General features: G+C 41.2%; 1 protein-coding gene across 1 annotated transcript in view; it reads left to right on the top strand.

Annotated features, from left to right (window-relative positions):
* Positions 1-1,613: 1,613 nt before the first annotated feature.
* The window catches only part of LOC123798970 (uncharacterized), a 58,342-nt gene continuing 44,514 nt past the window's right edge, over positions 1,614-15,441 (top strand). The window contains 1 exon segment of the mRNA XM_045807793.2: positions 1,614-1,750. Within this exon segment, the coding sequence (XP_045663749.2) occupies positions 1,681-1,750 (70 nt within the window). The 5' untranslated portion in view covers positions 1,614-1,680.

Raw genomic sequence — 15,441 nt, 5'->3', positions numbered from 1 at the left:
AATGTCATAGTTAGTATCCACATTATAATGACAGTGACGTGTTTTATAGCTCAGTCCTTTTTTTTCTTTCAAGATTTTATTTATTTATTTATTTATTTTTTTAAAGATTTTATTTATTTATTTGACAGAGAGACAGCCAGCGAGAGAGGGAACACAGCAGGGGGGAGTGGGAGAGGAAGAAGCAGGCTCCCAGCGGAGGAGCCCGATGTGGGACTCGATCCCGGAACGCCGAGATCACGCCCTGAGCCGAAGGCAGACGCTTAACGACTGTGCCACCCAGGCGCCCCAGTCTTTCAAGATTTTATTTAAATGAAAGTTAGTTCACATACAATGTAGTATTAGTTTCAGGGGTAGAATTTAGTGATTCATCAGGAACATATAACACCCAGTGCTTATTACATCAAGTGTCTCAACCTTGTAACATTCCCAGCTTTTGTTTGCGTCCATCTGCTGGCGTGTAGTTTGGGTAACCACCACCATACTCAGGGTACAGAACAGTTTCACGGCCACAGAGCTTCCCTTGTGCTCACCTCTCGTAGTGACGGCCGGCCCCACCACCCAAACCGCTGGCCCATGCCGATCTGTTCTCTTTAACTTCGAGAATGTTGTGTAAGTGGAGTCACGCGGTATGACACATTCTGAGATTGATTTTGTTCACTCCACATAAGGCCTTTGGAAACTGACAAGCTGTGCACACGTAGGTAAGTTACTCCTTTTCCTTACTGGGTAGTATTTCCCGGTACGAACGCACCACAGTTTGTTCAACCATTCACCTATCACTGGGTACTTTGGGTGCTTCCAGGGTGTTGGCACAGCAAAGAGAGCTGATCTACACATTCACACCAGGTTTTTGTGAGGCTGTAGCCTTCATTACGCTCAGATGAGTGCCTGGGAGTGTGCTCTCTGGGACATAGAATCCACTTTCTCTCTTGAAAAAGAGAAGAAATGATGTAAGCACATACAACTTCCTTTTTATATTAAAGTGATCTCTACACTGAATGTAGGGCTTGAACCCACAACCCCGATCTAAAGAGTCACACAATCCACTGACTGAGCCAGCCAGGCACCCCAGACACATACTACTTCTGAGGGCCATGCTGCACTGTGCACTTGGGCAAAGTTTTACCATTTCCATCAACAAAGGGTTGGAAAAGGGAGCCATATCTGGAGCAGACTACTTTCAATACCAAAGTTTTGCAGACCCTGGCGTACCTGTTCCTTCTTCCAGCTGAGTAGCTCTTGGTGGAGGCTGGTGCAGAATGAGGCCACAAGCCAGCCATCCCCGAGTGTCCTGGGCTCAGGAGTTTGGGACACAGCCCCCAACTGCACATCCTTCTTGGCCTGGGGCTCCCAAGTGTGGAATGGCCAAGAAAACCTCAAGATGTGGGAAGGGACCCAGGGCAGACAGCAAAGGTCCCAGATGGGTAGGAAGCATCATTCCTGCTGGGTATGTCCACTCTCTGAAACCTAGGAAGAGGCCCTCCCCACCATGTGATGCCTTCTCTGCCTGACTTCTGTTTCACAATCCAGAAGCAGATTGCTGCCTCACAGCCATGTCACTGCATCATAGACGCTTCCTCTTCTATCACAGGAAGGGCGGGCTGTTCCTCCCCCACAGAAGAGAGGCCCCATCTCTCCAGCACACACATCTGCACAGAGCAGGGTCCTCAGGCCTCCACAATGTCGGCTGCTGCCTCCGGACCCCGCCCTCATCCTTACCTGCTGCTGGCTCTGCTGTTGGGACTCACAGGTGAGCATTGCCTTGGGGGGGGACTCCCCATTCCCTGCCTCCTCACCCTCTCCCTGCCCCTGGACATAAACACAGGTGTGCTCCCCAGACTTGCCACAGAAGGCCAAGGACAGGGTGTCATCTGAGAGCATGAAATCAGGGATCTGAGCATTTCCTCTATGAATCTGTCACCTGCAGCTGGTTACCAGGAGTGTCCAAACAATGTTCCGATTAGTAACAATGACAACTTTATGTGAATTAATTGATCTAATCCTCACAACACCCACCTATTAGCTATGACTGGACTCCTGATTGCAGATGGGGAAGCTGAGGCAGAGAGACCAACCAGCTCAGAGTCACCTACCTAAGTCAGTGGAGCAGCTGGGACTCATGTCCGGGCCACTCAGCTCCACAGTTCATCCTCTTAACCATGTTATGCTGCTTGGCTCCTCCTCCGTGGAGGCTAATTGCAGAAACGTCAGAAAACACAGAGAGGCAAACAAAAGAGCCATCACTCATCCCACTCAGAGGTCTCCAGGTTTCTACTTGTGCTGGCTGTACTCCCAAACTCTTGTTAATGATATCTTGGATGTTTCCTATGTGCCAAATGTTTACTGAAATTTAACATGTATTACAATTTCATTTAATCCTCAAAATTCTTTGTATACCAGCATGCTAGGCCACACACTGTATATACACTTGGAATGCACTCATGTTTGTGTGTGTCTGTGTGTCTGTACACACACGACTGGGTGTGAGGTAGGGTACACACGTGAGTGTACACACTCAGGATTTTGAAAAGGCTTTCCTTTTTCTCTTCACATCATGTCCAGTCTACATGAAATGCACTCTGAACACGTGTTTGGTTCCTTCTCTCAGCTACTCACCCTCTTTTTGTACTTGTCTACACCCACCTCTCACCCTCCACCAAGCTCTTAGGAACCCACATCGCATGTAGTTAGCATGGCTTCTTAGTCTCTTCCAATCAGTCTTCCATGACCTTTTCATTTTGTGGAATGTTCTCCAGTTGTGGTTTGCCTGGTGTTTCCCATGATGAGAACCAGGTGACGGAGAGAGCACACACAGCATGCTTGAACACCATTGATACTATTGATCCACATTAGTAAATGATAATGTGTCGATTACTGGTGGTACTTTCCACCCAGTGACCCTCCTCCTCTTGTCCTGTCTGCGTGGTAGCACAGTCATTGCCTGTTGAGCAGATGTAATATGGGGGGTATAGACTGTGGCTAGGGGACTGAAGAAAGGCCCCGGAAAACAGTGACCTCGCTAGCAGCCAGTTGACTTGATTGATCCATTAGCCATATTCTCTCTCTGTACCTTGGATTTCCCCCACGCTTCTCCATTACTTATAAAGGCTGTCATAGGAGACTGCTTTGTCTATGCTTATTGCCATTAACAAACATTACTTTGGGTGCTGCAATTGTTGGGGTGTGAGGCTGGGAAAAATCCAACGTCAAAATGCTCTTTGTCATTACTGCATGTTGGGCACTGGGGAGGAAGATTTGGACTTTGAGAAAATATTCATTTACATAGGCATCATTCCTCTGTGCTCCTCGGATGCTCGCTTCTCTCTCATTAACACTGCTAGAATACACACATCATTCTACCAAACAAACTTCTCTCTTGGTGCAATGAGGAGAACTTTGGCCAATGCTGCCTTGGAGTTCCCCTTCCGTGCTAGATCAGAGTGGGGAGGAAAGGAGGGGATAAACGATATGGGGACTCCTGCCTGTATGATCTGCAGCTATAATTATATCCATATATATACATCCCAATCCCAATCATCTAGTGTCCACAGATGCCTCCATGCCTCATGTAATCTCATGAGTGATAACTTTCTAAATTTTTGAGCACTCTCCATGTGCCACACACCTGGAAATGCTTACGTCTATTATGTCATGTGATCTTTGTATCCAAGCTGGACGTTCTCATCACCCATACCTTACAGATAAGAAAAGGAGGCACAGAAAGGTCCAAAATCACTCACTGGTAAATGGTAGTGCTAAGACTGGAGTCCAGGCAGCCTGATTCTGGATCTCACGCGTCTAACCATTGCTCTTCCCAAACCCGGTGGCCCCACTTCCATCTCATGAGATTTCTGCAGATCTGCCAATGGATGTGGGAAAGGGTGGGGTGTGGGGAAGAACATTTGTGGTTTGCTTCTCTTGGGTGTTTCTGCTTTCTGGGTATATGCAAATGGTTGTTTCCTCCAAGTCATCTATGTGGGAAACAGCTTCCCGAGAATTTCCTGAGAAATCCTACATTGAAAATAGATTCAGGGTCTCAGAAAGGTGTTGCACTGGACAATTTACACATTACACAAATATTTATGGATGCCTAATAGGTACCAAGAACTGGTACATGAACTTAGGGCACACTGGTGAATAGAAGAGACAAAGTAGTTGCCTTCGTGGAAGTTATATCATCATGAAGTAAAGGACAGGAAAAAGTAGACATAACAAATCAATAAATAACATAGAATACAGCAAGTGATGAGTGTTGAGATAAAACAGTACAGTACCATGCTGTCTTGGTGATCACAGCTTTGTAGTATAGCTTGAGATCAGGCAACGTGATGCCCCCAGATTTCTTTTTCAAACTTTCCTTGGCGATTTGGGGTCTTTCCGGTTACATACGAATTATAGGATTGTTTGTTCCAGCACTTTGTGACAAGGCAAGAAACAACAAATGTTGGCAAGGATGTGGAGAAAGGGGAACCTTCTCACACTGTTGGTGGCAAGTTGGTACAGCCACTTTGGAAAGTGGTGTGGAGATTCCTCAAAAAGTTAAAAATAGAGCTACCCTATGACCCAGCAATTGCACTACTGGGTATTTACCCCAAAGATACAGATACAGTGAAAAGAAGGGCCACATGCACCCCAGTGTTCATAGCAACAATGTCCACAATAGTCAAACTGTGAAAGGAGCCGAGATGCCCTTCAATAGACGAATGGATAGAGAAGATGTGGTCCATGTATACAATGGAATATTACTCAGCCATCAGAAAGGATGATTACCCAACATTTGCATCAACATGGATGGAACTGGAGGAGATTATGCTAAGTGAAATAAGTCAAGCAGATAAAGACAATTATCATATGGTTTCACTTATTTGTAGAACATAAGGAATAGCATGGGGGACATTAGGAGAAGGAAGGGAAAAATGAAGGGGGGGGTGGAATCAGGGGGAGACGAACCATGAGAGACTATGGACTCCCGGAAACAATCTGAGGGTTTTAGAGGGGAGGAGGGAGGGGGGATGGGTTAGCCCAGTGATGGGTATTAAGGAGGGCACGTATTGCATGGAGCACTGGATGTTATAAGCAATAATGAATCATGGAACTCTACATCAAAAACTAATGATGTACTGCATGGTCACTAACATAAAATAATAATAAAAAAACCGAAAAAAACAAAAAACAGTACAGCTGGATACAACAATGTCAGAATCTTCAGGGCGGGATGTATTTAAACAGGTAGTCTGAGTGGCCATCACTGAGAATGGAGATTTGAGCAAAGATTATGAGAAGGTGGGGAGTGAGCCATGTATTTTCTGGAGGAAGAGACTTCCTGAACAGCATAGGAACAGCATGAGAGTAGAATCCTCCTGCTCTGTTTAAGGATTTGGGCTTTTATTCTAAGTGAACTGGTTACCAATGCAAGGTTTTGAAGACATAGCTGACATGACCCAACATGAGTTTTAAATTCATCTAGCATTTGGTTGAGAAGAGACTTCCACAGCACATAGATAGAAACAACTAGAGCATTCGAGAGCTCATTGCACTCATGTCAACAGGAAAAAGCAGTTTTAACCAAGATAGCAGTCAGGAAAGAAAGGGGAAAGAGGTCAGACTGTGAGTGCAGGCAGAAGGGGAGCTCAAGGTGTCCTGATGTATAGGATTTGGGGTGGGAAAGAAAAGCTCCAAGGGTTTTGGACCTGAGTGTCTGGGAAAATAAGGTGCCTCAGCTGAGATGTTCAAGAATGTGGCAGAAATTGAGGAGTTCAGCTGGGGACATGCTAACTATGACAGGTTTATTTCTATCTAAGAAAACTGTCAAGTGGCTGGTTGGACACACAAATCTGGAGTTCAGGGGCAAGGCCTGGGCCAGAGATGGAAAGAGGATTATAGATATACAGATGACAGAGTTTTCACATTTCCCTGGCTCCTCTTGACCCTCTGATCCTCTTCCCTCTTCCCTCCCATATTCCCTCCATTTCTCCCCCCAACACGCATTCCTATTTCTTCCCATTTTTGTCCTAGCAGTTCAGCTTGCTGACCCCAATCTTCTTTTCCAGACTAACAAAACAAACCACCCAATCTCCTTGGCACACCCATGACCCGCCTGTAATAGCACGTGGCTTCCTTAAGAGGCATGTTTGGTTGCAAATACTGCTAAGTACATGGGTTTCCCAGCTCACACACTGCAAGGGTGAAGCATAGATTTTCTCCCCGAGGGGCAGCTAAGAGAAATAGAAAAGAACCCTGAGCCTACATGTGCTGCACCAGCAGCCTGCTCCTCTGATTTATATCCCTGCCTGGTTTGTAGGACACTTCAAGTAAGAAGGAATGATTCTGTATTTCTTGATGTCTCCAGAGACCGGCTAGTCACTGAGGCAGGGAAATCCAACTGCAATGTCTTGTACCTGCAGTTCAATGATTGCCTGAAGGTGACTCATGTTCCTTTAATGCATAATTCGTTGTTCAGACATAGAATCACCCACGATTCTTTTCAGAACACGATTGAAGCCTGCTCTTCCCTTTGCTTGATTTCTCCCATGATTCTATCTCCCCCATTGAAGGGAAGGTTTGTCAAATCTACCAGCCTCTGGAACAATACATTTACTCTTTTTCCTCAAGCCATTTAATGCAATGAAAGTCTCTACCTGGATGATCTCCCTATTTGAGTACATAGATCGTATTGTGCTAAAATACACATAACACAAAATCTAATGTTTCAACCTTTTTAAGAAAACCATTCAGTGGCATTAAGTACATTCACAGTGTTGTGAAACCAGCACTGCTGTACATTTCAGGAGCTCTGTCAACATCCCGAGCAGACACTCTGCACCCGTTAAGCAAGAATTCCCCATTCCTCTTCTCCCCAAACCACTGGCAAGCCTTAGTCCACTTTTTTGCATCTAAAATTCATCTCTATGCTAAGTGAAATAAGTGAAGCAGAGAAAGACAATTATCATATGGTTTCACTCATTTATGGAACATAAGAAATAGCAGGAAGGTCAGTAGGAGAAGGAAGGGAAGAATGAAGGGGGAGTAATCAGAAGGGGGAATGAAGCATGAGAGACTATGGACTCTGGGAAACAAACTGAGGGTTTCAGAGGGGAGGGGGTGGGGGATTGGGATAGGCCGGTGATGGGTATTAAGGAAGGCACATATTGCATCGTGCACTGGGTGTTATATGCAAATAATGAATCATGGAACACGACATCAAAAACTAAGGATATACTGTATGGTGACTAACATAATATAATAAAAAATTATTTAAAAAATAAATTAAAAAATGAAATAAAATTCATCTCTTCTAGGTACTTCCTGTAAGTGGAATCATATATTGGTCCTTTTGTATCTGGCTTATTTTACTTAGAATAATATTTTTTAGGTTCATCCATATTATCAAACATATCAGAACATCATTGCTTCTTAAGATTGAACAGTATTTGATTGTATATATTGATTTTGTTTATCCGTTCATCTATGGATAGAAATGAATTTTTTCTGTTACCTTTCGGTTATCATGAAAAATGGTGTCATGAATATTGATGTACAAGTATCTGAGTGCCTACTTTTAATTCGGGGGGTATTTACCCAAGAGTGGAATTGTTAGATCATATATCTAAATTTTATATTTAATTTTAGAGAAAATACTGCAGTTTCCACAGTGACTGTATCGTTTTGTATTCTCTTTTTTGTAATAGTTTTTTATTATGTTATGTTAGTCACTTTGTATTCTTAACAATAACGTACAAGAGTTTCAATTTCTCCACAACACGCTCAACATTTCTTTCTTTTTAAAAAAAGATTTTATTTATTTGTCAGAGAGAGAGAGAGCACAAGTAGGCAGAGCACCAGGCAGAGGGAGAGGGAGGAGCAGGCTCCCAGCTGAGCAGGGAGCCCAATGTGGGGCTCGATCCCAGGACCCTGGTATCAGGACCTGAGCTGGAGGCAGACACTTAACCAACTGAGCCACCCAGGCGCCCCTCAACATTTATTTTCTGATATTTTTATTTCATTGTATTGTATTTTGTTTTGCTTTGTTTTGTTTTTGATAAAAGGCATTCTAACGGATGAAGGGATATCTCATTGTGGTTTTCATTTTCATTTTCTAATGACTAGTGATGTTCAGCATCTTTTCATGTGCTTTCTAACCATTTGAATGAGAAGATCTCTAGAGAAGAGTCTATTCTAGTCCTTGGTCCATTTTAGTTGGGCTCTTTGTTATTTTGTTGTTGAATTGTAAGAGTTCTTTATGTATGCTGGTTATTAATCCTGTATGAGACTTGTGCTTTGCAAAGATTTTCTCCCATTCCATGAGCTGAGCTTCCACTTTTGTCCTCTGCTACAAAAAGTTTAAATTTTGATGAAGTCAAACTATAGATATAGATATATACAGTTTTGTGTGTTTTTGTGGTCACATCCAAGAAATCATTGCCAAATCAAATGTCATGAGATTTGCCTATGGGTTTTTTTTTTCAGAATTTTGTAGTTTTGGCTGTTACATTTAGGCCCCTTCATCCAATTTGAGCTCATTTATCTATACAGAGGAAGGTGAGGGTTCAAATTCATTCTTTGCATGTAGATATCCATTTTTCCCAGCACCTTATGACTGTTCTTTTCTCCATGAATCGTGTTGGCACTCTTGTTGTAAATCATTTGACCATATATGGAGGCTTTATTGCTAGGCTCTCTATTCTTTTTTTTTATAATAATATTTTTTATTATATTATGTTAGTCACCATACAGTACATCCCTAGTTTTTGATGTAAAGTTCCATGATTCATCCCTTTCTTCCCCTACCGATCTTCCTAGTTCTTATGTTCCACAGATGAGAGAAATCATATGATAATTGTCTTTCTCTGCTTAACTTATTTCACTTAGTATTATCTCCTCCAGTGCCATCCATGTTGCAGCAAATGTTGAGAACTTGTTCTTTCTGATAGCTGAGTAATATTCCATTGTATATATGGACCACATCTTCTTAATCCATTCATCTGTTGAAGGGCATCTCGGCTCCTTCCACAATTTAGCTATTGTGGACAATGCTGCTATGAACATTGGGGTGCATATGGCCCTTCTCTTCACTACGTCTGTATCTTTGGGGTAAACACCCAGTAGTACAATGGCTGGGTCATAGGGTAGCTCAATTTTTAACTTTTTAAGGGACCTCCACATTGTTTTCCAGAGTGGCTGTACCAACTTGCATTCCCACCAACAATGTAGGAGGGATCCCCTTTCTCCACATTCTCTCCAACAATTGTTGTTTCTTGCCTTTTCTATTTTTGCCATTCTAACTGGCGTAAGGTGGTATCTCAGTGTGGTTTTGATTTGAATTTCCCTGATGGCTAATGATTTTGAACATTTTTTCATATGTCTGTTTTCCATTTGTATGTCTTCATTGGAAAAGTGTCTGTTCATATCTTCTGCCCATATTTGGATTTGATTATTTGTTTCCTGTGTATTGAGTTTGAGAAGTTCTTTGTAGATCTTGGATACTAGTCTTTTTTTTTTTTTAAAGATTTTATTTATTTATTTGACAGAGAGACAGCCAGCGAGAGAGGGAACACAAGTGGGGGAGTGGGAGAGGAAGAAGCATGCTCCCAGCAGAGGAGCCTGACGCGGGGCTCGGTCTCAGAACGCTGGGATCACGACCTGAGCCGAAGGCAGACGCTTAAAGACTGCACTACCCAGGCGCCCCTGGATACTAGTCTTTTATCTGTAGTGTCATTTGCAAGTATCTTCTCCCATTCTGTGGGCTGCCTCTTAGTTTTTTTGACTGTTTCCTTGGCTGCACAGAAGCTTTTTATCTTGATGAAGTCCCACAAGTTCATTTTTTCTTTGTTTCCCTTGCCTTTGGAGATGTGTGATGAAAAAAGTTGCTGTGGCTGATGTCAAAGAGGTTGCAGCCTATGTTCTCCTATATGATTTTGATGGCTTCTTGTCTCACATCAAGGTCTTTCATCCATTTGGAGTTTATCTTTGTGTATGGTGTGAGAAAGTGGTCAATTTTCATCCTTTTGCATATAGCTGTCCAATTTTCCCAGCACCATTTATTGAAGAGACTGTCTTCTTTCCACTGGATGTTCTTTCCTGCTTTGTCAAAGATTAGTTGCCCAAAGAGCCGAGGATCCATTTCTGGGTTCTCTATTCTGTTCCATTGGTCTATGTGTCTGTTTTTGTGCCAGTACCATGCTGTCTTGGTGATCACAGCTTTGAAGTATAGCTTGAAATCCGGCAACGTGATGCCCCCAGCTTTGTTTCTCCTTTTCAACAATTCCTTGGTGATTCGGGGCCTTTTCTGGTTCCACACAAATTTAAGGGCTGTTTGTTTCAGTTCTTCGAAAAATGTCATTGGTATTTTGATCAGGATGGCATTGAAAGTGTAGATTGCTCTGGGTAGCATAGACATTTTAGCTATGTTAATTCTTCCGATCCATGAGCATGGAATATTTTTCCATCTTTTTGTGTCTTCTTCAATGTCTTTCAAGAGTGATTTGTGGTTTCTAGAATATAGATCCTTTATGTCTCTGGTTAAGTTAATTCCGAGATAACGTATGATTTTTGGTGCTGTAAATGAAATCGATTCCCTAATTTCTCTTTCCTCAGTCTCATTGTTCGTGTATAGAAATGGAAGTGATTTGAGCATTGATTTTGTATCCCGTCACATTACTGAATTGCTCTATAAGTTCTAGTAGTTTGGGGATGGAGTCTTTTGGGTTTTCCATATAAAGTATCATGTCATCTGCGAAGAGAGACAGTTTGACTTCTTCTTTCCCGATTTGGATACTCTTTATCCCTTTTTGTTGTCTGATTGCTGTTGCAAGGACTTCTAGTACTATGTTGAATAATAATGGCCAGAGTGGGCATCCTTGTCATGTTCCTGATCTTAAGGGAAAGGCTTTCAGCTTTTCCCCATTGAGAATGATATTCGCTGTAGGCTTTTCATGCATGGTTTTTATGAAATTGAGGAGTATGCTGGTTATTAATCCTGTATGAGACATATGCTTCGCAAAGATTTTCTCCCATTCTGTGAGTTGTCCTTCCATTCTTGTCCTCTGCTACAAAAAGTTTTAATTTTGATAAAGTCAAAACTACAGATATATATATATTATATATATATGGTTATTTGTGCTTTGTGGTCATATCCAAGAAATCGTTGCCAAATCAAACATCATGAGATTTACCTACAATTTTTTTTCTCAGATTTTTGTAGTTTTAACTCTTACATTTAGGTCCCTTCATCCAATTTGAGCTCATTTGTCTATATAGAGGAAGGTGAGGGTTCAACTTCATTCTTTGCATGTAGATATCCAGTTTTCCCAGCATCTTATGACTGTTCTTTCCCCCATGAATGAATGGTGTTGGCACTCTTGATGAAAATCTTTTTACCATATATGGAGGTTTTATTGGTAAGCTCTCTATTCTATTCCATTACTCTATATGTCTGCTCTCTTGTCAGTACTATAGTCCTCTCATTGTTATATTTTGTAGTATCTTTTTATTTTTAAATTTTTTATAATAATTTTTTATTATTCAGGGTCTTCTCTGGTTCCATACAAATTTTAGGATTGTTTGTTCCATCTCTGTGAAAAATGCCGATGGTATTTTGAGAGGGTATTGCATTGAATGTGTGGATTGCTCCGGGCAGCATAGACATTTTAATACCTTACACAGTTAGAATGGCCAAAATTAACAAGACAGAGAACAACAAATGTTTTTGATGTCATGGAGAAAGGAGAACCCTCTTACACCGTTGGTGGGAATGGAAGCTGCTACAGCCACCCTGGAAAACAGTATGGAGGTTCCTCAAGACGTTAAAAATAGAACTAACCTATGACCCAGCAATTGCACCACTAGGTATTTACGACAAAGATACAGAGGTATTGAAAAGAAGGGACACATGCACCCCAATGTTCAGAGCAGCAATGTCCACAATAACCAAACTATGGAAGGAGCCGAGATCCCCTTGAAAAGATGAATGGATAAAGAAGATATGGTCCATAGATACAATGGAGTATTACTCAGCCATCAGAAAGGATGATTACCGATTTGCATCGATATGGATGGGACTGGAGGAGATTATGCTAAGTGAAATAAGTCAAGCAGAGAAAGTCAATTATCATATGGTTTCACTCGTATGTGGAATATAAGGAATAGCACAGGGGGTCAAAGGGGAAGGGAGGGAAAACTGAATGGGAAGAAATCAGACAGGGAGACAAACCAAGAAAGACTCTGGACTCCCGATATAATGGAGGGTTACAGAAGGGAGGGGATGGGGGATGGGGAAACCAGGTGACGGGTATTAAGGAGGGCACGTGTGGTGATGAGCCCTGGGTGTTATACACAACTAATAGTTCAGTTAACACTACATCAAAAACTAATGATGTACTATATGTTGGCTAATTGAATATAGTAATTATTTTATTTATTTTTTTCTTTAAATTTACTCGTATCTTTATTGCCTATACAACCAATACGATCAATAAGTTCAATTGTCAAGATGCAAGTTACATGTGTCCTGAGCTACATGAAAGCATTATGTAGACAGTAAGGACGTCTCTGGGTCACTGAAATTATTTTGCAAACTACAGTCGTCACTTGTACCATTCCCTAGAAAACAACTGCTTCCTCATTGTATTTTGATTTTTCTGTTTTGTTTCGTCTTCATGTTTCATGACAGTTTTACTGAGGTATAATTTACATGCAGTAAAATTCACTCATTATTAAGTGTGCAGTTCAATGATTTTTTTAGTAAATGTTCGGGGTTCTGCAACCATTATTTGAAGCCCCTTTTAGGACAGTTCCTTAACTATAAATAAACACTCCCCGCACGCCCATTTGCAGTCAATCCTGGCTTTCTTCCTCAGGCGCAGGCACTACTAATCTGCTATCTGTCTCTAAGGATGTGCTTTTTCTGGAAATTTCACATAAATAAATGGTAAGAATGGAATTTCTAGGTTGTAAGTTTAACTTTGCTATCGCGAACTCTCGAACATAGAGTTTGTACTATACTATATCCTATAGCCAGCAATTCCACTCCCAGGTATATACCCCCCAAAATAGAAAACATGTGTTCGCCTAAAAACTTGTACACAAATGTTCATAGTAATGTTATTCATAATAGTCAAAAAGGGAATGGGTAAACAAAATGTGGCCTATCCATACAATGAAATATTATTATTCAGCCATGAAAAGGACTGAACTGATAAATAGTATAATATGAATAATCCTCAAAAACATTATGCCAAGTGAAACAAGCCAGACACAAAGAATTGTAGGATCTACATTTATAAACTATCCAGAAGAGGCAAATCCGTAGAAAAGGAAGTAGATCAGTGGTTGCCAGGCACTGGGGGATGGAGGGAGTGGGGAATGACAGCTCATGGGGAAAGGGACAGTGTATCTTTTTGGAGTAATGAAAATGTTCTGGAATTTAATAGTGGTGATGGGTGCACAATGTTATGAATATGCTAAAAACATACTATACATAAAATATCCTAAAAACAACTGAATTGTACACTTTTAAAAGGTGAATTTCATGATCCATGAGTTTTATCTCAACTAAAAAATGCAGCAAACATACTATTGCATGTAACAACATGAATAAATCTAAAAATTTAATATTAAGGAAAGCAATTCAGACACCAAAGAATATATACTAGGTGATTCTATGTTTGCAAAGCTCAAAAACTATTCTAGGTGTTAGTAATGAGGACTGTGATAACGTTTGAGGGTAGTGGGCGTATTGACTGGGAGGGAACACAAGGGGGCGCCTCTGGGCTACTGGTAATGTTCTATTTGTTGATCTAGGTGATGATTACATGAATTAAAAAGGTATAATATACATAGACCAATGGAACAGAATAGAGAACCCAGAAATGGACCCTCAGCTCTTTGGGCAACTAATCTTTGATAAAGCAGGAAAAAACATCCGGTGGAAAAAAGACAGTCTCTTCAATAAATGGTGCTGGGAAAATTGGACAGCTACATGCAAAAGAATGAAACTTGACCAAATCTCACACCATACACAAAGATAAACTCCAAATGGATGAAAGACCTCGATGTGAGACAGGAATCCATCAGAATTCTAGAGGAGAACATAGGCAGCAACCTCTACGACATCGGCCAAAGCAACCTTTTTCATGACACATCTCCAAAGGCAAGAGAAACAAAAGATAAAATGAACTTGTGGGACTTCATCAAGATAAAAAGCTTCTGCACAGCCAAGCAAACAGTCAAGAAAACTAAGAGGCAGCCCATGGAATGGGAGAATATATTTGCAAATGACACTACAGATAAAAGACTGGTATCCAAGGTCTACAAAGAACTTCTCAAACTCAATACACAGGAAACAAATAAACAAATCAAAAAATGGGCAGAAGATATGAACAGACACTTTTCCAATGAAGACATACAAATGGCTAACAGACACATGAAAAAATGTTCAAAATCATTAGCCATCAGGGAAATTCAAATCAAAACCACACTGAGATACCACCTTACGCCAGTTAGAATGGCAAAAATTGACAAGGCAAGAAACAACAATTGCTGGAGAGAATGTGGAGAAAGGGGATCCCTCCTACATTGTTGGTGGGAATGCAAGTTGGTACAGCCACTCTGGAAAACAGTGTGGAGGTCCCTTAAAAAGTTAAAAATTGAGCTACCCTATGACCCAGCCATTGTACTACTGGGTGTTTACCCCAAAGAGACAGACGTCGTGAAGAGAAGGGCCATATGCACCTCAATGTTCATAGCAGCATTGTCCACAATAGCTAAATCGTGGAAGGAGCCGAGATGCCCTTCAACAGATGACTGGATTAAGAAGTTGTGGTCCATATATACAATGGAATATTACTCAGCTATCAGAAAGAACAAGTTCTCAACATTTGCTGCAACATGGACGGCACTGGAGGAGATAATGCTAAGTGAAATAAGTCAAGCAGAGAAAGACAACTATCATATGATTTCTCTCATCTATGGAACATAAGAACTAGGATGATCGGTAGGGGAAGAAAGAGATAAAGAAAGGGGGGGTAATCAGAAGGAAGAATGAAACATGAGAGACTATGGACTCTGAGAAACAAACTGAGGGCCTCAGAGGGTTGGGGGGTGGGGGAATGGGATAGACCAGTGATGGGTAGTAAGGAGGGCACGTATTGCATGGTGCACTGGGTGTTACACGCAACTGATGAATCATCGAACTTTACATCGGAAACCGGGGATGTACTGTATGGTGACTAACATAGTATAATAAAAAATATTATTAAAAAAATTTTAAAAAAAGAAAGTGCAGAAATAGAACTTACATTAGGGTCAATTGATTTTTTCTCTTGATATTTTATTATACCTTTTTTTTAAATGATTTTTTATTATATTATGTTAGTCACCATACAGTACATCCCTAGTTTTTGATGTAAAGTTCGATGATTCATTAGTTGCGTATAACACCCAGTG

This window comes from Ursus americanus, chromosome 22 (assembly GCF_024610735.1).
Source record: "Ursus americanus isolate L20-20 chromosome 22, mUrsAme1.1.p, whole genome shotgun sequence".
Lineage (NCBI taxonomy): Eukaryota > Metazoa > Chordata > Mammalia > Carnivora > Ursidae > Ursus > Ursus americanus.
The sequence above is the reverse complement of the archived record's forward strand: the minus strand, read 5'-3'. Positions and strand labels throughout refer to the sequence as shown.